This window comes from Giraffa tippelskirchi, chromosome 10, assembly GCF_054371585.1.
Source record: "Giraffa tippelskirchi isolate mGirTip1 chromosome 10, T2T-mGirTip1v1.2.pri, whole genome shotgun sequence".
Lineage (NCBI taxonomy): Eukaryota > Metazoa > Chordata > Mammalia > Artiodactyla > Giraffidae > Giraffa > Giraffa tippelskirchi.
The window spans coordinates 60222383-60246207 of NC_137284.1; the positions used below are offsets into that span (position 1 = coordinate 60222383).

At 40.4% G+C, this 23825-nt stretch overlaps 2 protein-coding genes across 5 annotated transcripts in view; one reads left to right on the forward strand and one right to left on the reverse strand.

The window, feature by feature from the left end:
* ASB4 (ankyrin repeat and SOCS box containing 4) overlaps nt 1–23825 on the forward strand; it is a 259323-nt gene that overhangs the window by 44600 nt on the left and 190898 nt on the right. The window lies entirely within an intron of this gene.
* PON3 (paraoxonase 3) overlaps nt 1–23825 on the reverse strand; it is a 44284-nt gene that overhangs the window by 18238 nt on the left and 2221 nt on the right. For all 4 annotated transcript variants that reach the window (XM_081531525.1, XM_081531524.1, XM_081531527.1 and 1 more), the window contains exons 2-4: nt 23458–23528; nt 15363–15418; nt 1014–1179 (exon numbers count right to left, since the gene is read on the reverse strand). In XM_081531525.1, coding sequence (XP_081387651.1) covers nt 1014–1179; nt 15363–15418; nt 23458–23528 — 293 coding nt within the window. The remainder of the gene's footprint in view (nt 1–1013; nt 1180–15362; nt 15419–23457; nt 23529–23825) is intronic.

Here is a 23825-nt window from a genome sequence, read left to right on the forward strand (position 1 = left end):
TTTCCCTAATGACTAAGGATCCTGAGTATCTTTTCATATGTCTATTGACCATTAGTATATCTCTTTGGAAGGATCTACTAAGATCTTTGTCTATTATTTAATCAGGTTATTTGTCTTTTTGGTTGAGATGTAAAAATTATTCATATATTTAGGATATAAGCCTCATCAAATATCTGATTTGCAAATCTTTTCCTCTTACTCATTAGGTTGTTTTTCACTTCCTTGGTGGTGTTTTTTCCTTTATTTGGTTCATCTTAATAGAAGTATATCACCTGGTAAGCCACTTTGGTATTTTATTATTTTTTAATAAACTTTTTATTTTATCTTAGAGCATAGCCAATTAACAATGTTGTGATAGTTTCAAGTGAACAGCAAATGGACTCAGCCACACACATACATGTATCCATTATCCACCAAACTCCGTCCTATCCAGGCTGCTACACAACCTTGAGCAGAGTTACCTGTGGTGTATTGGTTGTATCTTTTGAAGACTTTAATTTTGATCATGTCTAATTCATCCATTGTTTTCTTTTATGTCGTTTTGTAATGTTACATCTTCACTTTCATGCATTGGAGAAGGAAATGGCAGCCCGCTCCAGTGTTCTTGCCTGGAGAATCCCAGGGATGGGGGAGACTTGTGGGCTGCCGTCTATGGGGTTGCGCAGAGTCGGACATGACTGAAGCGACTTAGCAGCAGCAGCCACAGCGTAATATCACATGATTATTTTCAAAGGGCCTTTAGTTTATATGTTAGATTTCTGAGAACAACATTCAGACTGGTTTTGATGGTGAGATGAAAAGAGAATAGGAGAAAGAGTGTGTGACCACAATCTAGTCATCCTCTCTTTTATACAATTAAAAAAATGTTTTGATATGCATTTATTATGTCACAAATATATACCTCTATGGTAAAATAGCATCTTCCCTCCTTTGACATACATGCTGGGTAGTTTGAGGATGAGTTGTTTGTATTTCCCTCATTTCCCCCTTATTCTTAAGCATTCAGGTTTTACCTTTGTCAATGAAAGTACTTATTCCATGTGGATTAAAGGATGCTTTGTCAAAACCATCACTGATGTTTAATTCCTGGACCCGTGGGTTTTGCTCATTTAAATCCATCAAGAAGATTCGTCCTGGCTCATCTGGTGCAAGGTCTGGCATGCCTGGATATTTTAATCCCTTTAAGAAACAGAGAAACAAATATGTTCAAACCTCTAAATTTCTTTTATAGATTCCTGGGATTTTTTTACACTGTCAGGTGTTGCCATTATCTGATCTGAAGGATTACCAGTGTCTTCCAAGCCATTGGGAATGGGAATATGGGAAGAACCTATCTTCAGTTTTTAATATATAGAGAGGAGGTTAAGCCAAAGAGCATAATACAAGAGACTAAGCTGAATTACTTTGTTTGAGTCCCTTGGTCTGCCTAAGCTACAGGTTACTCATTTATAAAATGTGGAAGTTAAAATATTTTATTACTAAGGTTCTTTCTAGTTCTTTATAAGGTTCTTTCTTTCTAGTCCTAGGGTGTATGGTTTCATTGCACTGCTCCCACCCTCAGTTCAGTTCAGTCGCTCAGTCGTGTCCGACTCTTTGAGACTCTATGAACCACAGCACACCAGACCTCCCTGTCCATCACCAACTCCCGGAGTTCACCCAAACCCATGTCCATTGAGTCAGTGATGCCATCCAACCATCTCATCCTCTGTTGTCCCCTTCTCCTCCTGCCCTCAATCTTTCCCAGCATTAGGGTCTTTTCAAATGAGTCGGCTCTGCGCATTAGGTGGCCATGAAACTTGTTCTCCTATTAATTCTTAGCTGATCCTACTGTTTGTCATTACATAATATAACAATGTAGGTGGAGCATGTAGGAGCATGTTACACCCTACATTGTTATATTATGTAATGACAAAGAGTAGGATCAGCTGAGAATTAATAGGAGAACCAGTTTCATTGAGTTGACTATTTCTGACCTGTTTGGTTCCTATAGATTTGTCCAAAGATTTGAATGTGAATCCTTTTCTCCAAATACTGTAAAACATTCATTCCAGTAACTTGTACAGTGGCTGTTTCTACTGGAAGAACCAGGTGTTTATCAACCAATAATAAGTGTCCTGAATGTATTGGACTTTTGCTGCATCCCAGGTCACTGTGTCAAAACTTAGGATTGGTTTATTCTATACTAATTATAAAACTCAGCCTACTTCCTCCTTGTATCCTTCCTCTATCACTCTGATGTATGTAAACATCAACAACCTTGTATATTTTCTTGTACACTCATGTCTACTTATACCCAGTTTAAATTCTTTCCTTCTCTCTCTCTCTTTCTTTCTACTCTAACTTCTCCTTTGCACTCTCTCTCCCCTTTCTCCCTCCCTCTCTTACACACACACACACTCTTACTCATACTATTCTTGGCCTTTCCATTGCCTCCCCTGACCTCTGGGAGGGTAGGTCTTCAGTTCCAAATTTGTTGTTATTGAGTCACTCAGTTGTGTCCGACTCTTTGTGACCCCATGGACTGCAGCATATAACTCTGCCTGTATCTTCAAACTTTTCTTAGAATAGTCCTTCTATGCTTAAATCTTATGGGAAACCTGGCTTTCCTCAGGTAACACCAGCCACTGAAGCCCATCGGTGGAAGGGCTATTCCCTCTGTCATTCATCCTCCTTAAGTCACCACTCCTAGAGAACAGATCAGCATGCCCCTGTTGCTGTTGTTCAGTTGCTAAGTCGTGTCCAACTCTTTGCAACCCCATGGACTGCAGCAGGCCAGGCTTCCCTGTCCTTTGCTATCTCCAGGACTTTGCTCAAACTCATGTCCATTGAGTCGATGATGTCATATAACTATCTCATCTTCTGTCATGCCCTTCTCCTCCTGCCCTTAATCTTTCCCAGCATCAGGGTCTTTCCTACTGAGTCAGCTCTTCTCAGCAGGTGGCCAAAGTATTGGAGCTTCAGCTCAGCATCAGTTCTTTCAATGAATATTCAGGGTTGATTTCCTTTAGGATTGACTGGTTTGATCTCCTTGCAGTCCAAGGGACTCTCAAGAGTCTTCTCCAACACCACAGTTCAAAAGCATCAATTCTTTGGTGCTCAGCCTTCTTTATGGTCCAACTCTCACATCCATACATGACTACTGGAAAAACCATAGCTTTGACTATGCACACCTTTGTTGGTAAAGTAATGTCTCTGCTTTTTAATACCCTGTCTAGGTTTGTCATAGATTTTCTTCCAAAGAGCAAGTGTCTTTTAACAGCCCTGAGCCATGCACTTATGCTTCCAGACCTCGAATCAGTTAAGAGCCTGTCTTCTAAGAAAGACTCACTCTTTGCTCACTGCTTCCTTATCAAATTCTCTATCAAGTCTCTTTGCCCTGTTCTAGCTTTTATATAGGGCTCTTGCCTGGAAAATCTCATGGATGGAGGAGCCTGGTAGGCTGCTGTCCATGGGGTCGCTAAGAGTTGGACACGACTGAGCGACTTCACTTTCACTTTTCACTTTCATGCATTGGAGAAGGAAATGGCAACCCACTCCAGTGTTCTTGCCTGGAAAATCCCAGGGACGGGGGAGCCGGGTGGGCTGCCATCTATCGGGTTGCACAGAGTCGGACACAACTGAAGCAACTTAGCAGTAGGTAGCAGCAGCAGTCTAAAATCAGGTTGAAAAACACTACAAAGTTATCATCTTAACTTCAACCAGACATTCAATATTCTTTATCAATATTTGTGTTTTTTCTAATATGTAAACTACTGTGTATCTCTAAGTATCTATTTTGGATTTATTTCAGTATCTTCCATAGACCACACCATCTTTCTGTATTTTCAGTGGATGACTTTACCTCCTTTTTCACTGAAAAAAAAATCCATGCCATTCAACATGAATTTCCTGATTCCCTCCTTTCTACCTCAGTTTGTTCTTCAGTTTTATCAATTCTCATCCTTTCTCCCTCTTTTCTAAGCAGAGAATATCCTTCTGTTCTTAGTTAATTCCCTGTTCTCTGGGGTCTGTCTTTAGAATTCACCACTCATACTTCACCACTGTCCCCTTCTTTTACCTGAAAAATTGTTCATTTGTCTTTCCCTGAAACAAATATTTTCCAACTTTACTACTTCAAACAGGCATTTTTTTCACCTTCCTTCACTGTCAAATTTCTTAGAAACATCACTTGACCTTGTTGCCTTGGTTTGAATTGCTCCAACTCTTAATTCTCTGGAATCCATATTCTACCAGTTTGTAGAAATACCTCTATAAAGGTCATATCAACGGCCTCCAAAATGTCTTATTTAATAATCCTTCGGTTTTTCCTTATCTGTATCTCTGTGGCATTTGACACTATGGTAGAACTTTTATTTCTTATCAAAAAATCTAGAGTACAATTTCCAGATAGAATTACTGCTTCTTTTCCTGTCTTTCCCTCCTCTTGTCCTCATTCATCCCTCCCTTCTCATTCTGCACTCTTCCCTTGCAGAGCTCATTCATAAGGTTTCAGGTATTTCTTCTATATTAGTAATTATCAAATATGCACATTTCCCTGGAACCTCTCTATGGAGCCCTAGCTTGCATCCCAACTTCTTTCCAAAGGCAGCTCAAAATCAAATGATCAAAACCAAAATCATCTCTCCTCAAATCCTTGCTCTCATTTGTATGTATTCTCTGTTTAGGGAATCACTGGTCTCCCCAATATCAGGCCATACAGTTGAGACTCCAAATCTATCCTTTCCTTCATAGTCAATTTGTCACTAAGTCCAGTGGCACAAATAGTGGTGACACTGGGGGAAAGACATCAGAGACACCCAATTCTTCCCATTTTCACTTGAGGTAAATCTTCTCTTTTCACATAAGGAAAATTAAGCCCAGAGAAGTGAAATGCCTAAATCACTCAGATCATTAGCTGTACAGCGATGTACAACTTTTTGCCACACCATAAAGAAAGGTTTGACAGTAGAGAATATTGTATTGCTCAGGAACGCTGCTCAGGGCAGAACCCCACAGCAAGTACAGTGGGAGTTGGAGGAATGTGAGGGCACTGCCAGCTGGTAGAAGGATTAGGTGCTCTGGAAGTGGAAATGATCTGATTGGGGAATTTAAGGGTGGAGCATGGCAAACAAACATGACCTACATTAAGTGTCATGACAAATGAAACTCTTTACATATGCTTGGTTTTCTGTTTAAGCCAGTTAGGTAAGAATCTTGGCAATGATTGCAATTATTTTGATACCATTCACCCCTAAAAATGGCAAAAATCACCTGGGTGTGCAGGCGTCTTATTTCCACCAGCAGACTACAGGTACATGTGGACAAGCATTGAGCTCCTCCATGGCCCTCATTCACCAGTACACATATTCAGTAAGCAGTCAAGCACCTATGTATGCCAGATATTGTGTCAGGTGCAGCATGGCAACAGATACTCCAAAGTCCTAGTCTCAGAAGGACTGAAATCCAGGGAGGCAGCACCAAGCAAGAACATCAGATATGGGGAGGCATCTAAGACCCTAACCACAGGGAATCTATGGGATCATAGAAGAGCCATCTTGCCCAGAAAGAGAGTGTTAGGGATATTCCTGAGGAATTAAAGTTCCACTACAGGGAGTCCTCATAGGGAACTAGGAGTTAGATGGCAACATGTGAAGAAGGGAGTAATCTTGCTGGCAAAGAACATGTCAAGTCCCAAGGTAAGGAAGCAAATAGCCTGCTTGGCACCTCTAAATAGACTAAAAATATCTATCACACAGAATTACTCCCTAAATCAGCAGATTCCAAATATGTTCTAGGATGGCAGGAAAGGGCAGTAGGAGGTAACCAAGAAGAACAAGGACTTGAATTTATTGCAGTACAGCAAGATTAAAAATAAGCAAAGAACATTATCCTTATCCTATAAGAATGAGTTGTTTATTATTTTGCAAAAGGCTATAACATTTCTCATAGAATTATTTGTGATGAAAATCTCTACTTGCTGAATAACAAGAATTCAGTACACTTAGCTCTAGTGAAAATATTAATAGAAAAGAAATATACAGTAGGAACTACACATCTCCTAGCCATAAAATAATTGTTTTTAAAGGTCTGTCGGGCATCAAATTGAAAATCTAAATTGACAGTAGGTAATTTAAGTCAACAAAGAAAAAGCTTTTCTAGACAGCTTTAGTTTTGGGAGGAAAACTAAAGAAATAAAATCCTCCCCACCCACCTACCCTAACATATACCACCACCAGCAGCAATTTAAAATGCATATTGATGGGGGCGGTCCTAAGATGGCAGAGGAATAGGACGGGGAGATGACTTTCTCTCCCACGAATTCACCGAAAGAACATTTAGACGCCAAGCAAATTCCACAAAACAACTTCTGAATGCTGGCAGAGGACATCAGACACACAGAAAGGCAGCTCATAGTCTTCGAAAGGAGGTAGGACAAAATATAAAAGATAAAAAGAGAGACAAAAGAGGTAGGGATGGAGATCCGTCCCGGGAAGGGACGCTTAAAAAAGAGAGAAGTTTCCAAACACCAGGAAACACTCTCTCCGGCGGACCTGTGGCGAGCCTTGGAATTGCAGAGGGCAAAATAACTGGGAGGAAAAATAAATAAATAATTAAAACCCGTGGTTTATGTACCTAACAGCAAATCCCAGCGGGTGTGCAGCCCAGATGTGCGCATCCCCAACTAGCAAGCAGGGGCTGGGCAGGGAGGGGCGGGCTGCATTGCTTTGGGTAAGGACTGGGCCTGGATGCCCCGAGGGCAATCTGAGAGACCTAGATTGAGACAGCAACCTAGACCGTGGGATAGCTTTCCCACGAAAAGCCTTAACCTAAGACACTGCCAGGCGTGCTCACAGAACAAAGGACTGAGCAGAGCAAGTCTGCTGCGGACTGGCCCATTCCCTGCAGGAGACAGGCAGGTGAGGGCAGCCAGAGCCGGAAGGGCAGAATTGCAGCCCCAGAGAGGCATCCTATACCAAACTGCAAACAGATCTCATTGCTAACCAGGATTTCTTGGGACTCTGGAAGGTTGACACCCGCCGAGAGGGTCGCAGCCAGAGATCAGCTCCCCAGGGGAGAGCACGGCACACCTGGGAAGCTGCGCCTGTTGTACACTCAGAAAACCAAGCAGCTGGGACGGGGGAAGGGGAAAAAGGCACAGCTCCTGACCGCACTAGCCAAAAACCTGGTCACCAGAGCTGCTCGGACCTGGGAAGGGCACAAAACCCAGGCTCAACCAAGTCTGTGCCTTTGTGAAGTACCCAGGAACCTGAACTTGAGCGGCTTAAACCTGGGAAGTACAGGCAACCCCAGGCGCCGCTTCAGACAGTTCCTGGCAGTGCAACCTAGATCCTGAGTAGTGTAGACTGGGAAAGCACACATACCGTGAGCAGGGCAAACCCAGTGTGGTGGAAACATTGTGAGCACACGCCAGTGAGATTTGTTTGCAGTGTTCCTCCCTCCCCACAGCACAACTGAACAAGTGAGACTTAAAAAAATCAAGTGACCACCACTGCCCCCCTTGTGTCAGGGTGGAAATTAGACACTGAAGAGACCAGCAAACAGAAGAAGCTAAAAGAAACAGAGAGAACTGCTTTGGAAGAGACAGGTGCAACAGATTAAAACCTTGTAGTTAGCACCGACTACATAGGAAGGGGTCTACCGAACTTAAGAATTACAAGCTGGACCAAGGAACTATCTGAAAATGAACTGACCCCACAGTGTCCATAACAGCTCCAGAGAAAGCCCTAGATATATTTTTACTATTACCATTTTTTAAGTTTTTAACACTTTTATTATTTTTATAATTTAATTTAATTTAATTTAATTTTCTTATTTTATTTTTATTTTTAAGTCCACTATTACGCCTTCAATTTTCATTTTTATAACCTACTGTTACCTTGCAAAAAAAAAAGACCCTATTTTTATTTGTATTTTTTTAACTTTTTTTTTAAGACCTTATTTTTAAAGCAAACTTCATATATATATATTTTTTATAATTTTTGTGACTCTGGTGGGGTTTTTTTTCTTTTTTTTTTCTTGTTTTTTAATATGGTATTTTTTAGAACCTAACCTCCACTCTAGATTTTTAATCTTTGGTTTTTAGTATTTGTTATCAACTTTGTATCTTCAAGAAACCAATCTTCAGTACCCATTTTTACAAGGGAGTGAAATCACTGGCTTGATTGCTCTCTCCCCCTTTTAACTCTCCTTTTTCTCCACCAGGTCACCTCCATCTCCTCACTCCCCCTTTTCTTCTCAACCCAACTCTGTGAATCTCTTTGTATGTTCTAGGCTGTGGAGAACACTTACAGAACTGATTACTAGCTGGATCTGTCTCTCCCCTTTTGATTCCCCCTTTTCTCCTCCTGGCCACCTCTGTCTCCTCCCTCCCTCTTCTCTTCCCTGTGTAACTCTGTGAACATCTCTGAGAGATCCAGACGGTGGAGAGCACATAGGGAAGTGATTACTGGCTAACTTGCTCTCTCCCCTTTTGATTCCCCTCTTCTCCTCCTGGTCACCTCTATTTCCCTCCTCCCTCTTCTCTTCTCCATGTAACTGTGAACCTCTCTGGGTGTCCCTCACTGTGGAGAAACTTTTCATCATTAACCTAGATGTTTTATCATCAGTGCTGTATAGATGGAGAAGTCTTGAGGCTACTGTAAGAATAAGACTGAAAACCAGAGACCAGAGACTTAAGTCCAGATCTTGAGAACACCAGAGAACTCCTGAATCCAGGAAGCATTAAACAATAGGAGCTCATAAAACACCTCCATACCTACACTGAAGCCAAGCACCACCCAAGGGCCAACAAGTTCCAGAGTAAGATATACCACGCAAATTCTCCAGCAACATGGGAACATAGCCCTGAGCTTCAATATGCAGGCTGCCCAAAGTCACACCAAACCCACTGACATCTCAAAACTCATTACTGGACACTACATTGCACTCCAGAGAGAAGAAATCCAGCTCCACCCACCAGAACACTGACACAAGCTTCCCCAACCAGGAAACATTGACAAGCCACCCGTCTAACACCACCCACAGTGAGGAATCTCCACAATAAAGAGGAACCACAAACTGCCAGAAAACAGAAAGGCCACCCCAAACACAGCAATATAAACAAGATGAAAAGGCAGAGAAATACCCAGCAGGTGAAGGAACAGGATAAATGCCCTCCAAATCAAACAAAAGAGGAAGAGATAGAGAATCTACCTGATAAAGAATTCCGAATAATGATAGTGAAAATGATCCAAAATCTGGAAAACAAATTGGAGTTATAGATAAATAACTTGGAGACAAGGATCGAGAAGATGCAAGAAAGGTTTAAGAAGGACTTAGAAGAAATAAAAAAGAGTCAATATATAATGAATAATGAAATAAATGAGGTTAAAAACACTCTGGAGGGAATCAACAGTAGAATAACGGAGGCAGAAGATAGGATAAGTGAGGTAGAAGATACAATGATAGAAATAAATGAAACAGAAAGGAAAAAAGAATTAAAAGAAATGAAGAAAACCTCAGAGACCTCTGGGACAATGTTAAACACACCAACATACGAATCATAGGAGTCCCAGAAGATGAAGACAAAAAGAAAGACCATGAGAAATACTCAAGGAGATAATAGTTGAAAACTTCCCTAAAGTGGGGAAGGAAATAATCACCCAAGTCCAAGAAACCCAGAGAGTCCCAAACAGGATAAACCCAAGGCAAAACACCCCAAGACATATAATAATCAGATTAACAAAGATCAAACACAAAGAACAAATATTAAAAGCAGCAAGGGAAAAACAACAAATAACACACAAGGGGATTCCCATTAGGATAACAGCTGATCACTGAATGGAAACTCTTCAGGCCAGAAGGGAATGTCAGGACATATTTAAAGTGATGAAAGAAAATAATCTACAGCCCAGATTCCTGTATCCTGCAAGAATCTCATTCAAATACGAAGGAGAAATCAAAAGCTTTACAGACAAGCAAAAGCTGAGGGAATTCAGCACCACCAAACCAGCTCTCCAACAAATGCTAAAGGATATTCTCTAGACAGGAAACACAGAAAGGGTGTATAATCTCGAACCCAAAACAATAAAGTAAAAGGCAATGGGATCATACTTATCAATAATTACCTTAAATGTAAATGGGTTGAATGCCCCAACTGAAAGACAAAGACTGGCTGAATGGATACAAAAACAAGACCCCTATATATATTGTCTACAAGAGACCCACCTTGAAACAAGGGACACATACAGATGGAGAGTGAAGGGCTGGAAAAAGATATTTCATGGAAATAGAGACCAAAAGAAAGCAGGAGTAGCAATACTCATATCAGATAAAATAGACTTTAAAACAAAGGCGGTGAAAAGAGACAAAGAAGGACACTACATAATGATCAAAGGATCAATCCAAGAAGAAGATATAACAATTATAAATATATGTGCACCCAACATAGGAGCACCACAATATGTAAGGCAAATGCTAACAAGTATGAAAGGGGAAATTAACAATAACACAATAATAGTGGGAGACTTTAATACCTCACTCACACCTATGGACAGATCAACTAAACAGAAAATTAATAAGGAAACACAAACTGTAAATGATACAATAGACCAGTTAAACCTAATTGATATCTACAGGTCATTTCACCCCCAAACAATGAATTTCACCTTTTTCTCAAGCGCACCTGGAACATTCTCCAGAATAGATCACATGCTGGGCCATAAATCTAGCCTTGGTAAATTCAAAAAAATTGAAATCATTCCAAGCGTCTCTTCAGACCACAATGCAGTAGGATTAGATGTCAATTACAGGAGAAAAACTATTAAAAACTCCACCATATGGAGGCTGAACAACACACTGCTGAATAACCAACAAATCACAGAAGAAATCAAAATATGCATAGAAACGAATGAAAATGAAAACACAACAACCCCAAACCTATAAGACACTGTAAAAGCAGTGCTAAGGGGAAGATTCATAGCAATACGGGCTCACCTCAAGAAACAGGAAAAAAGTCAAATAAATAACCTAACTCTACACCTAAAGCAACAAGAAAAGGAAGAAATGAAGAACCCCAGGGTTAGCAGAAGGAAGAAATCTTAAAAATTAGGGCAGAAATAAATGCAAAAGAAACAAAAGAGACCATAGCAAAAATCAACAAAGCCAAAAGCTGGTTCTTTGAGCATAAATAAAATTGACAAGCATTAGCCAGACTCATCAAGAAACAAAGGGAGAAGAATCAAATCAACAAAATTAGAAATTAAAATGGAGAGATCACAACAGACAACACAGAAATACAAAGGATCATAAGAGACTATTATCAGCAACTATATGCAAATAAAATGGACAACTTGGAAGAAATGGATAAATTCTTAGAAAAGTATGACTTCCCAAAACTGAACCAGGAAGAAATAGAAAATCTCAACAGACCCATCACAAGCACAGAAATTGAAACTGTAATCAGAAATCTTCCAGCAAACAAAAGCCCAGGACCAGATGGCTTCACAGCTGAATTCTACCAAACATTTAGAGAAGAGCTAACACCTATCCTACTCAAACTCTTCCAGAAAATTACAGAGAAAGGTAAACTTCCAAACTCATTCTATGAGGCCACCATCACCCTAATACCAAAATCTGACAAAGATGCCACAAAAAAGGAAACTACAGGCCAATATCACTGATGAACATACATGCAAAAATCCTTAACAAAATCCTAGCAAACAGAATCCAACAACATATTTAAAAGATCATACATCATGACCAAGTGGGCTTTATCCCACGGATGCAAGGATTCTTCAATACCCACAAAGCAATCAATGTAATACACCACATAAACAAACTGAAAAATAAAAACCACATGATTATTTCAATAGCTGCAGAGAAAGCCTTCGACAAAATTCAACATCCATTTATGATAAAAATCCTCCAAAAAGCAGGAATAGAAGGAACATACCTCAACATAATGAAAGCTATATATGACAAACCCTCAGCAAACATTATCCTATATGGTGAAAAACTGAAAGCATTTCCCCTAAAGTCAGGAACAAGACAAGGGTGCCCACTCTCACCACTACTATTCAACATAGTTTTGAAGTTTTGGCCACAGCAATCAGAGCAGAAAAAGAAATAAAAGGAATCCAGATAGGAAAAGAAGAAGTACAACTCTCACCGTTTGCAAATGACATGATCCTCTACATAGAAAACCCTAAAGACTCCACCAGAAAATTCCTAGAGCTAATCAATGAATATAGTAAAGTTGCAGGATATAAAATTAACACACAGAAATCACTTGCATTCCTATACACTAACAATGAGAAAACAGAGAAATTAAGGAAACAATTCCATTCACCATCGCAACGAAAAGAATAAAATACTTAGGAATATATCTACCTAAAGAAAAGTATAAAACACTGGAGAAAGAAATCAAAGAGGACACAAATAGATGGAGAAATGTACCGTGTTCATGGATCTGAAGAATCAATGTAGTGAAAATGAGTATACTACCCAAAGCAATCTACAGATTCAGTGCAATCCCTATCAAGCTACCAATGGTATTCTTCAGAGAACTAGAACAAATAATTTCACAATTTGTATGGAAATACAAAAAACCTCGAATAGCCAAAGCAATCTTGAGAAAGAAGAATGGAACTGGAGGAATCAACCTGCCTGACTTCAGGCTCTACTACAAAGCCACAGTCATCAAGACAGTATGGTACTGGCACAAGGACAGAAATATAGATCAATGGAACAAAATAGAAAGCCCAGAGATAAATCCACACACCTATGGACACTTTATCTTCGACAAAGGAGGCAAGAATATACAATGGAGAAGAGACAATCTCTTTAACAAGTGGTGCTGGGAAAACTGGTCAACCACTTGTAAAAGAATGAAACTAGAACACTTTCTAACATCATACACAAAAATAAACTCAAAATGGATTAAAGATCTAAACGTTAAGACCAGAAACTATAAAACTCCTAGAGGAAAATGTAGGCGAAACACTCTCCCACATAAACCACAGCAGGATCTTCAATGACCCATCTCCCAGAATATTGGAAATAGAAGCAAAAATACACAAATAAGACCTAATTAAAATTAAAAGCTTTTGCACAACAAAGGAAACTATAAGCAAGGTGAAAAGACAGCCTTCAGAATGCTAGAAAATAATAGCAAACGAAGCAAGGGACAAACAATCTCGAAAATATACCAGCAACTTCTGCAGCTCAATTCCAGAAAAATAAACGACCCAATCAAAAAGTGGGCCAAAGAACTAAACAGACACTTCTCCAAAGAGGACATACAGATGGCTAACAAACACATGAAAACATGCTCAACATCACTCATTATCAGAGAAATGCAAATCAAAACCACAATGAGGTACCATTTCACGCCCGTCAGAATGGCTGCTATCCAAAAATCTACAAGCAATAAATGCTGGAGAGGGTGTGCAGAAAAGGGAACCCTCTTACACTGTTGGTGGGAATGCAAACTAGTATGGCCACTATGGAGAACAGTGTGGAGATTCTTCAAAAAACTGGAAATAGAACTGCCATATGACCCAGTAATCCCACTGCTGGGCATACACACTGAGGAAACCAGAATTGAAAGAGACACGTGTACCCCAATGTCATTGCAGCACTGTTTATAATAGCCAGGGCATGGAAACAGCCTAGATGCCCATCAGCAGATGAATGGATAAGGAAGCTGTGGTGCATATACACAATGGAATATTCAGTTCAGTTCAGTCGCTCAGTCGTGTCCAACTCTTTGCAACCCCATGAATTGCAGCTCGCCAGGCCTCTCTGTCCATCACCAACTCCTGGAATCTACCCAAACCCATGTCCATCGAGTCAGTGATGCCATCCAACCATCTCATCCTCTGTTGTCCCCTTCTCCTCCCGCCCCCACTCCTACCCAGCATTAGGGTCTTTTCTAATGAGTCAACCCTTTGCATGAGGTGGCCAAAGTATTGGAGTTTCAGCTTCAACATCAGTCCTTCCAATGCTCAGCCATTAAAAAGAATACATTCGAATCAGTTCTAATGAGGTGGATGAAACTGGAGCGTATTATACAGAGTGAAGTAAGCCAGAAAGAAAAACAACAATACAGTATACTAACACATATATATGATATTTAGGCAATCGGTAAAGATAACCCTGTATGCGAGACATCAAAAGAGACACAGATTAATAGAACAGTATTATGGACTCTATGGGAGAGGGCAAGGGCGGGAGGATATGGGAGAATGGCACTGAAGCATGTAAATTATCATATGTGAAACGAATCGCCAGTCGAGTTTCGATGTATGATACAGGGTGCTCGGGGCTGGTGCACCGGGATGACCCAGAGGGATGGGATGGGGAGGGAGGTGGGAGGGGGGTTGTGGAAGGGGAAAACATGTACACCCATGGTGGATTCATGTCAATGTATGGCAAAACAAATACAATATCGTAAAGTTAAAAAATACATAAATAAACTAATTAAAAAGAAAAAAAAAATAAAATGCATATTGACTATAGACACTGACTATACTGAAGAATTTAGAAATTGGGACCATTAAGGAATATTTTATGGGCCCCCCTTTTGGCCAAAAACACATAGATTTTTAAAATGTGTTATTTGATAGTATTTTATTGGCCCAAATGGAATATTAGAACATGCAATTCCAGCAATCAGAATTCACATTGGAAATGTAATTAATATCTACTTTTTTCAAAATCCTAAGTCCCACTCCAAATTGTAACTGATTTAAATAAGTATATGATAATTTTCAATATTTTTACAATATAACATTTTAATTTGTTGAAGTTCAGTCCTTCTCATAGATTCCTAATCATCCCAAACCTGTGAAGGTGGTACTGGAAATAAAATGCAGGTTTTTCCCTACTCCTCTTTGAAAGAGCTTTTCTTTAAATGCCGAGGAACCCAAGATGAAATGCTCTTGGGAAATGCAAGATGGTTATGAATTGAGTAACGTGGCTAATATTTACTCTGCAAACATTTACTGAGTTCTAAACTCAGGCAGGCATGATGAGATGAATACCAATTAGTAAGAAGATGACTTCCAGAAGCGAGGCTCAGCCAGTAGGGCAATGGTGAGGATGGATAGCTGCAGAGCAAATCTGGAGCCTCGTCTAGGAAGTGAATGGAATTGAATATACACTTATCGGTACTCCCCTGGGTATATAACTGCCCACCATGGGGTAGGCAATCCTGGGCACTTCTGTCTTGCCTCAGTTAGCCTCTGGAATCCCATTTTGGTGCTTTTAGTTGACTACACATAAGTGGGACACTTGTGTTGGTGATACTTAAGTTGCCGACACTAATGTTCTGTCCATACAGCTGTTGACTTGCGCATCTGAGGAGCATGGGAAATACTCACACTGGAGATAAAAGCCAGCCCACTAGGAAGGATATCAATATCTTCAGAGCCATTTTCTGTAAAAAAAAAAAAATAATAAAAAGCTGAGGATCAGAAAGATGCGTGAATAGTGGCTTAAAGAGTAATTTCACACACAGTCAAGACTTTGAACTTCTTTTGGAAACTACCTTAACTTTTTGAGCTATTTACTTGGGAAATTAGATTAACTTTCAGGAATCCTACAGGCATGCTACTCTCCAGGAAAACATGAGCCAGGTTCCTGAAATAATAAATTCTTCTTTTTTTTTTTCAGAAGTCCATTTTCAGGAGAAAAAAAGCAAATAACTATAAAATAAATTCATATTCTAGATTTATTCTTTAAATAAAAACTCCTAGAGCGTGTCCTAAGAGATTCAGCTTTACTTGCCACACAAGACAGATCTATAGACCAAGTGATAACATTTGGAAAGCCATCATTGTGAAGGTCACTTAAAGACTACTCTGCCAAGTATTTCTCTCCTCAAACTTGTTGAGGCCTGAAAAATCTATTGTTTTCTAATCATATTGGAAAATTACTAATTGTTCTCTGTTAGCAACAGATCATACACAACATAAAGCAACTAAACTCCAATTTTAAAAAAGCAATAAATCTTAGGATGAGCTGTTGGAAATAAATGAATTTGGAAGATTTTGAAAGAAACATATAATGAGTAAGTTATGACTAAGGACAGGATGAAAAGGAGGTTCACATGTTTTCTAGCAGAGAGGTGGACCCACATATGATGTGTTCACAGGCAGACAGCACTGAGGATGCAAGCAATGGTTATCAAATATGGCAAACGAATATGGCAAATGGTAATTTACAAATCTGATTGAAACAATATATCAAAGCCACATGCTCTTCTTAAAAATGTGATGTTCAAACTCTCCTATTAGGAGGCTAAGTACCCTCTTTCCTTAACCCTGGGTGGACCTTTCTAACTTCTCTGACAAATTGAATGAGGAGGAATTGATGCCAGCTGACATACAAAGTCAAGTTATAATCAAACCTGCCATTGCTCTCTTTCTCCAAGCATGTGCCTTGGGAGCTCTGATTCTAAATATAAGAAGTCTGGCTACTTTGCAGGTACAGAGGCGAGACTGTGGAGAGACCACACGGGGTACAGAGGAGTCTGAAGGTATCTCGGATGAGCTGAGATGCCCTCGCTGATGCAAAGGCAATAGAGATGAGCTGCCTCCCCTGAGCCCAGCCAAAACTGCAAACTCATGAGCAAAATAACTACCGTCCTTCTCAGTCACTAAGTTTTCAGGTAGTTTGCTGCGCAGCTATAGTAAATAGAATACATGGGAAAATGGTTACCTGAGGTAATGGATTCCTAAGGAGAATGGATGAAAGGAAAGTGGAATAAAGCCGAAAAAAAATGCAAATTTGAATCAACAGAGTAATAAACAATAGGCACTGAAAACTGGAGGACAGAAAAAGATTTAATCATATTGATTATGCTGAAGATGAAAACTAATCCCCAACTAGGAACCTGAAAATTAATCACAGTTTTCCATTTTCTAAGTATTCCAGTTAATCAAGATTTAACCAATATATGGTGTTTTGATGGTCTGAAAGATTTAATGCTTTTTCTACATAGAATAGGGCTTCCCAGGTGGCACCATGGTAAAGGATCCGCCTGCCAGTGCAGGAGACGCAAGAGATGTGAGTTCGATCCCTGTATTGGGAAGATCCCCTGGAGCAGGAAATGGCAACCCACTCCTGTATTCTTGCCTGGAGAATCCCCTGGACAGAGGATCCTGGCGGGCTACAGTCCATGGGGTTGCAAAGAGTCAGACACGACTGAGCATGCATGCCCTGCCCTACATGGAGTAAAACAGACTTAAGGAGAATCCAGCAAGTTGAATAAAACAGTTTTAAAAATCATGTTGAATATGGGTGGGTTAATTTTTAAAATGCATTTATTAATGTGTGGTTTTTTTGTAATTGTCGGGTTTTTTGGTTCATTTTTGGCTGTGCTGGGTCTTCACTGCTGCCCGGGCTTTTCTCTAGTTGTGGTGAGTGGGGTCTACTCTCTAGTTGCGGGGCATGGCCTTCTCCTTGCTGTGGCTTCTCTTGTAGCAGAGCATGGGCTCTAGGGCACAGGCTTAATGGTTGCCTCACTGCATGTGGGATCTTCCCGGATCAGGGATCAAACCCATGTCTCCTGCACTGGCAGGCAGATTCTTTCCCACTGAGCCATCAGGGAATCCCCTGGATGGGTTAGTTTTTGAACAAACCTTTTTCTATCTCTTTTTTCCTCTAAACACCACTTCTGGGCTTCCTTTTGCCGTAGTCTCCTTCTGCCTCTATCCTGGGTGGAAATACCAGCTTCTACTCACACTTGGCTATTTCTCATGGCAGAGCATCCATCCTACTTGTGTAATTTACTCTAGTCCCAAGGTGTCAGCTTCCACCCACATACTCTTAACTCTCCAATCTCTAAATCAAGCCCAAAACTTTCTCCCAACTTCCAGACCTCTGTATTCACCTGTATATACATGTAAAGCGAAAGTCACTCCATTGTGTCTGACTCTTTGTGACCCCATAGACTATGTAGTCCATGGAATTCTCTAGGCCAGAATACTGGAGTGGGTAGCTGTTCCCTTCTCCAGAAGATCTTCCCAACCCAGGGATCAAACCAGGTCTCCCGTATATAGGACATTTCTATCGGGCCTTTTCATTTCTGATGTTCAACATATATCAAAGCGATCCAGAAATTTCCCTCTTAAATCTGCTCCATTTTGTATATTTCAATTTTAGTGGATGACATTTCCATCCCCCAAGTACCCAAAGTAGGAACCTTGGAGTTATCCTTGATGCCTTCCTTTTCCTTACTCCCTGAAACTATCTAATTACGTCTCTCAAGCTCTAGAACTCCCTCCTGGATTTCTGTAATAGCTTCCTAGTAGGTCCAGTTTGCTCCTCTACAACCATTCTTTTTAAATCACAAACTTAACCGTGTGATACCCCTGCTTAAAACCCTCCAAAGATCCAGTAGGGCTGGCAGTAAAATTCTGAAACTCCTTGGCCTAGATCCCCAATTCTATATATACCTCTTGGCTCCCATCTCAATTCTCATGGCTTCCACCCTTCACTGTGTGATCTGGCTGTGCTGCAGCACTTGTGTCAGCAGTTCCCGAGGGGTACCAGGCTTGTTTACCTGCATGCCTGAGCACATGCTTTTACCTGCTTCTTGGCAACACACGTTTCCCACACCACTCTCACCTCCACTTGGCTGAGTATCACAGGCCCTTAGAGATGACTTGGATGCTGTCCCCTCAGCCTTTTCAACCTCTCTTGGCCCCAACATCCAATTTGTGTACTAATATGGTCACCTGTGACTACCTCCACCACACTTGGGCTGCAACTTGCTGGGAACAAGGACCTGGTTTTATTTAGTACCGTATCCTGGTACCCAATATAACATCTGCCTTTTCACTATAAAAGCTTTCAGCAACAAGCTAGTTGACTGACTAAAAAGGAGAAACTGTTTTAGTTTTTTGAACTTTGTCTTGTTTGAGGTTAAATTATTGACAAGTGAGTGTTAGTTTCTGAATAGAAGATGTCCTGAGTTGTATAATCTCTGGATTGGTCTTTTCATCTTCCAAACACCATTTCACACATCTCCCATGATAGCATTAACCTGTTTCAGTAATTTACCTGCAGCATGAGTGGGCATTTTCCAGAGATGCTATGCTGGTCTTTTTTTACTTGCTCAGTCCACAGCACAGGGAAGCTGGTGCTTTGCACTCAGATGTGGAAAAGAATTAGTAGCTGATTGTACATTATTCCTGACCCTCCTTTATGCCCCTCCCCACCCTGCACTGCATCTGCATGATGGCCCAATACATCTTAGCAACAGTGGCTCCTGTGGGAGTAAGAGCCTCTGGGACACCCTCCCCTGAGTCCTCTCCACATACTCTTTACCCTGTGCGCAGATAACTTTAAAACCCCACTGCTAAGTCTAAAACCAGTCTTACAAATACGTATCTACTGCCTTTTAATCTGTTAACCCTATTTTGTGGCATAACCTCATTTCTCTGGCCTCTGATTGTTTTCTACAGACATCTTAAGAAAAAGTCATGCCAAAACATTACTATCAATTAATATTATCATTTCACTTCTTTGAGGGAAGAAAACAGCCAGCTAAAAAAACAAATGGAACCTACCATGGAGTAGTAACGTGTCTTGGAGACACGGGAAGCTACAGGAGGGGAAAGGGAAGGAGAGGAAGATAGGAAGACTTCACATACAAGGGCTGTCTGTCTACTTGATAATTCTGCCAAGGGCAAACTAATAAAGCTGTTCCTATTTCAAGGGAAACTTTGATTAGCCAAATAACTTCCCAGTTAAGCCAATCTTTTGAGCCTCAAAGCCTTGGAAAAAAGATGAATTTAATATAAAAAAAGATTTTTGAGGTATGATTTCTGGGAGGTTAGAATTATTTCACTTTTTAAGCTTTCTTCCCAGTAAGAATACTGGGGAAGGAATGGGATTTCCCTGGTGGTCCAGTGGTTATGACTCTGTTCTTCCAATGCAGGGGGGCTTGGGTTCAATCCCCAGTGGGGGAACTAAGCTCCTACATGCCACGCAGTGTGGCCAAAATAAATAAATAAATAACACATAATAAGGAAGGAGAACAAAAAGAGGAAAAGTTTGTTCTACCAACAAAGTGAAAGTTTTAGTCGTGTTTGACTCTTTGCAACTCGATGGACTGTAGCCCACCAGGCTCTGCTGTCCATGGAATTCTCCAGGCAAGAATACTGGAGTGGGTAGCCATTACCTTCTCCAGGGGATCTTCCTGACCCAGGGATTGAACCCAGGTCTCCTGCATTGAGGGCAGACTCTTTACCATCTGAGCCACCAAGGAAGCCCTCTACCAGTAAAAGTAATCAGAAAAGTCTAGGTCTTGGAGAAAACACAAATCAGAAGTTTTCCCCAGCTCTGTTACTGCCTACTATACTCTGCCTTCAATTCTTTGGTTTTCCATGCTTTCACAAAGCTTTTCACTCTCAAAGAGGTGGGTCTTATGAGTACCATCTCATTAGTGAGCTTTATTTAAATATCCAGCTTGCCTTATCTTGGTCAGCTCTATTTATTAATATTTCACTCTTTTGCATCTCGGATTTTCTGTTTTCTGCTGCTACCATACTTCCCTGAAAAATGTGCTGTCAGGAGATAAGAAAGGCAGTGTTACACAACAGAGAGTACAAAGGCATAGAAGAAAACCACCCTGCCTCTTAATCTAGACCTGTCACCTTCTAGTTTTGGACCACTGGGCAGGCAACTTCATCCTTCTGGGTGTCAGTTTCCTAATCTACAAAGACAGATGGCAGCCCCCACTTTATGGGGTGTTTGTGAGAATGATGTGAAATGTTTCCAAAGGACTCAGAAGAAAGCTCATAGACACTAGGCCTTTGATGAGGTAGTATTATTATTTTTAGATATATAGCAATATTGTCCTATTGACAAATGACCCAGGATCATTTTGCTTGTTCAAGTTCTGTAAGTAGAGAATGTACATATGCCAATAGACATGAGATGTGCATGCCTTTTTTTCTTCTGCTCTAGTTTTTTGAAATAATTTTATTTATTTTTGGCCATGCTGGGTCTTCATTGCTGCGAGGGCTTCCTCTAGTTGTGGAGAGCAGGGACTACTCTCTAGCTGCAGTGGCTTCTCTTGTGAAGTGTCGCAGAACACGGGCTCTGGGGCACGCTGGCCTCAGGAATTGTGGCTCCTGGGCTCTAGTGCACAGACTCAGCAGTTATGGTGCACAGGCTTAGTTGTTCTGCACCATGTAGAATCTTCCTGGATCAGGGATAGAACTCGTGTCTCCTGCAATGGCAGGTGGATTCTTTACCACTGAGCCACCAGGGAGGCCCCTTCTGCTCTAGTTTCAACTCCTCAAGTCTATTTGAATCATACAATCTGAGAGTTGGGCTAGACTTTAACAATGCTTTAATGCTTTAACAATGCTCTAATGCTTTAACAATGCTCTAATTACTGTCTAAATTAATTGGCAGACTCTTTTGAGAGATATATGTATAATTAATATGGATATTACTCCACAAGACAGTAAACAAATGATTGAATGTTACATTTCCTTATTTTTAAAATCAAATTAAATCTGACCCCATGTCCAAATTGCACTAAACTGGTAGGAAATTCAGCCTTAGTCATTATTGGGTCTCTCTGCCAGGGTTGTGCAAGTAGCTTAGTGGATTTTAAAATGAAGCTGAATACTTGGGGAAGTCCATCTGGCCTTTATTCTACACTAGTCACAACTGAAATATTCATTGCCAAGCTCATGTGGTTCCTTTAATTTAGAAAATTTTGCCAATTATACATACTGCACACACACACACACACACAATCTTTGCTCATGCTATGACACACAGTATAAAGGATCCAGCCTCCCTAAAGGTATATTGTAGCCATTCCTTTACAGGTCTTGATTCTCCCCCAGAATGGGACAAAGTCCCCTGTTATTTAAAAAAAAATACTACAAGCACATATTCCCCTTCTATCTCCATCAGAATCCCTTGAAGGAGCCCAGGTTTTTAAATATCAAAGTCAGGAAATGGTTTTTCTTCAGTTCCTTCTGCTTTCTAGCTCACAGTACACACCTCATCTAAGACTAGGGAGCACAAGGGCCAGGCTATTTCTCTATTTATTTTAGAAATTGAGAGGAGGAAAAAAGACAGAAAACCAAAATCAAAAGGGCTCTTTTATATATATATATATATGTATGTATGTATTAGTAACATATCTTGGAGATCACTTATATCACAATAAGCTATACTGTTGTCCTGTCACATACTGAAATAATTCACAGTCCTTGACCCTAGGAGGTTTACAATCTGATTGTGAGAGAAAGACACTGCTGACTCTAAAATAAAGCATGTGGTAGGTGTCTCAAGTGAATGGGAGTTTCAGAGTGCTATGAGAATTCAGGGGTAGAAGAGGGATTTCCAGCTGATTTCAGCAAGCAGCAATGAAGAAATCATTGGAGGTAATTTCATGAGCAAAGATGAGAAAATGAAAGAATACATTCCTAGAACAGCATCTGGCTAGATTTTTTTTTTCCTAGTAGTATTATCAGGGAGAGGGAAAGGCTCAGAGCCAGAACACGCAATCAAGGCAGTAAGGAGTAAATGAGACCAGCTCTGTGTGGGGGCCCAGGAGAGGCCAACAGGTCTCACGTGAAACAGTGAGGGGTGAGGGGAAAATAAATGGTTCCTTCATTTTTTTAAAAGATTTTTTTAAAGTCTTTATTGAATTTGTCATAACACTGCTTCTGCTTCATGTTTTGGTTTTTTGGCCTCAAGGCATGTGAGCTCTCAGCTCGCTGACCAAGGATGGAATCCATATCTCCTACATCGGAAGGCAAAGTCTTACCCACTGGACTGCCAGGGAAGTTCAAGTTTCCTAAATTTTGAACTGAATCTCTTTGAGAATGCAGGTACCAAGCTTAAGAGAAGTCTGGAAGAAGAGCTGATTATGGGTGGGGTGTGAGAGAGGAAATGACAAAAAGGCAAAGTAGATTTCAAACAGGAAAAAGGCCTGCAGTTTGAGAGATCAAGGACCCAACTATGGATTTTCAATTAATTAAGAAAAAAAATCTCAGTTGATTGGGAGGTTCTTGAGAATAAGGGTTAACTCACATTTCTCTTGGTACTAGCAGATAAATTTTGAAGGCAGTGACACTGGAAGCTAAGAATATCATCAAGGAGAGGGGAGAAGAAAAAAAAAGAAGTAAGGCAACAGAAAAAGAGAAGGAAATGAAATGTCACAGAGTGGACAGGAGCAGAGTTCAGCAAGGGACCAACCAAAGAGCAGTCAACAACATATTTCAAATGATGGAGAGATGTCAGTAAGAGGACCGAGAAAAAGCCATAGATTTTGACGTTTAGGACACCCCTTTAGGACACGTGGAATCAGATAGCTTGGGTAAAATTGATGAGGCTGAAGCCTCAGTAGGAGGGTTTAAGGAGTAGCAGTGAATTAAATTAGGTGGCAGCTTCAGTCAAGGGGATGGGGACCAGGAAATGGCACTGTCACATACATACCAATTCCCTCAATGAGGTGGCAGTTCTGGGGTTCTACTGACTCCACTTCTCGATATGCATTCATTCTTTCTCTGTGGAAGATAAAAACACTGGAGGTCAATGCACAACATCCAAAATCAATGTCTAACCATAGTCTTTAACCACCTTCAAATTCATTAACTCTCGTTCTCATCATTTATGGATGATATCACAAATAAGTAGGCATCTCCTTTTATTTACATTTACTTATATAATGTGGACATACCCTGGGTAATGTGCCTCTTTTTATTTAATGGTATATAAGTATTATTAATTTAAATGCACAAAATACTATTATCTAATGTGATAAAATATCATCTATTATAAATCTGCACTTTGGTTCCCTTAAT